The 1660-nt window shown below is 38.9% G+C and overlaps 1 protein-coding gene across 1 annotated transcript; it reads left to right on the top strand.

Moving 5' to 3' along the window:
* Positions 1-527: 527 nt before the first annotated feature.
* LOC311525861 (G-protein coupled receptor 55-like) lies at positions 528-1436 on the top strand (the record flags this gene model as incomplete). Its single annotated transcript, XM_084638263.1, has 1 exon — positions 528-1436. The coding sequence occupies one exon, from the start codon at positions 528-530 to the stop codon at positions 1434-1436; it is 909 nt and encodes a 302-aa protein (XP_084494389.1).
* Positions 1437-1660: the final 224 nt, after the last annotated feature.

Below are 1660 nucleotides of genomic sequence, written 5' to 3'. Positions count from 1 at the left end.
CACATTGATCATTTTTTCCATAAAAAAATACTTGCTTACTCTTCCATCACTGCTGTGCAAAGCATTATCAACTGCACCTCAGAGGCTGCAAAAAAATTGATATTCAGTAAGATTTTCAAAAGCTCCCATGTGATTTAGGAGCTTATGTCCCATTGATCTCGAATGAGACTTGGCCAAGATTTTCAAGAGCAACTAGTGGTTTTGATGCCCAACTTAAAACACTTTAAAAGGGCACAATTTTCAGAAAGTGCTCAGTACCCACATTCTGAAAAATCAGGCCCCTTTATGGTATCTCACGCTGGCCACTCAAAATTAGAACAGAATGAAGTTAAAATTAATAGTGACTCTTGAAAATCATGGTCAAGTCTCATTCAAAATCAATGGGATTTAGGGGTCAAAGTCACTTAGGCACTTTTGAAAATGGGACTTAAATGCTTTAGAAAATTTTATTCAATATTTTATATTATTTATTTGGAATCTCAGAATCTAGTGGTTTTAACCTGCTTTGTGTGTGTTTTAGAGGACAAATGGATGACAAGTGCTCCTTTGACCGAATTGATACTGTAATGAAGTCTCTCCAGCTCGTGATCTCCATACCTACCTTCATTGTTGGTTTGATTCTGAACTTGATAGCTCTCTGGGTGTTCTACTCTTGGAAGAAACAGACAGAGTCATCAATCTACATGATAAACCTTGCTCTTGCGGATCTGCTTCTTCTTTTCTCACTTCCTTTCAAGATGTACTACTCCAAAAAAGAGCAGAAGCAGCTCTTATGCAAATTTATAGAGGCTCTCTACTTCGTCAATATGTATGGGAGTATTTTCATCATTGTCTGTATTAGCTTGGACAGATATATTGCTATAAGGCACCCACTCAAAGCCAAAGCTTTCCGATCCCCCAAACAGGCAATCATAGTTTGCTGTTGCGTTTGGGTTATAGTTTGGCTTAGCAGCATCCCCATCTATGATTTCCACAAGAATGACAAAGTCAAGTGCTTCCACAATATGTCAGAACAGGCATGGGACATTCCCGTCATCCTTTCTGTTGAAGTCTTTGGATTTCTCATCCCTTTGACTCTGATGATTTATTGCTCTGTTCAGATCATCCAGACTCTTTGGAGGCGTAAAAACCAGGGGCAAAAGTGGACTGAGCAAGCTGCCTCTATATGGATCATTTTAGCCAACCTCATGGTGTTTGTTGTCTCCTTTACACCATTCCATCTCGGGATGTTTCTGCAGTTCCTGGTGAGACAGCACATCATTGTGGACTGCACTGTGAAACAAAGCATTAGTCTCTTCTTACAGGTGGCAATGTGTTTAGCTAATGTCAACTGCTGTTTGGATGCCATCTGTTACTACTTTGCCACAGAAGAATTTCGCAAGAAATCTATTTCTGCCGCTCCAGCTAGTGCTTTGATTGAACTGTGTAATCTATAGCAGAAATATCTTGCCCAAGTAGAAGAATCTATGTTGTCTAATGCTAATTTAAAACACTCATTCATTCCAAATCCACCCTCACTGAGGAACAGAAACGGTTAGGGCTAGGCCAAAAATAGAACGAGTTATTCAAAAGTCTTCTCCAACTTTGAAGGTTATTGTGAACACAAATTAGGTATCCATTTTGAGTATGCAGTTGTATACTTGAGCTTTTTTAAAAAAAA

This window comes from Lepidochelys olivacea (assembly GCF_965140295.1).
Source record: "Lepidochelys olivacea isolate rLepOli2 genome assembly, chromosome: 9".
Taxonomy (NCBI): Eukaryota; Metazoa; Chordata; order Testudines; family Cheloniidae; genus Lepidochelys; species Lepidochelys olivacea.
Note: the sequence above shows the minus strand (reverse complement) of the source record. Positions and strands in the feature narration are given on the sequence as shown.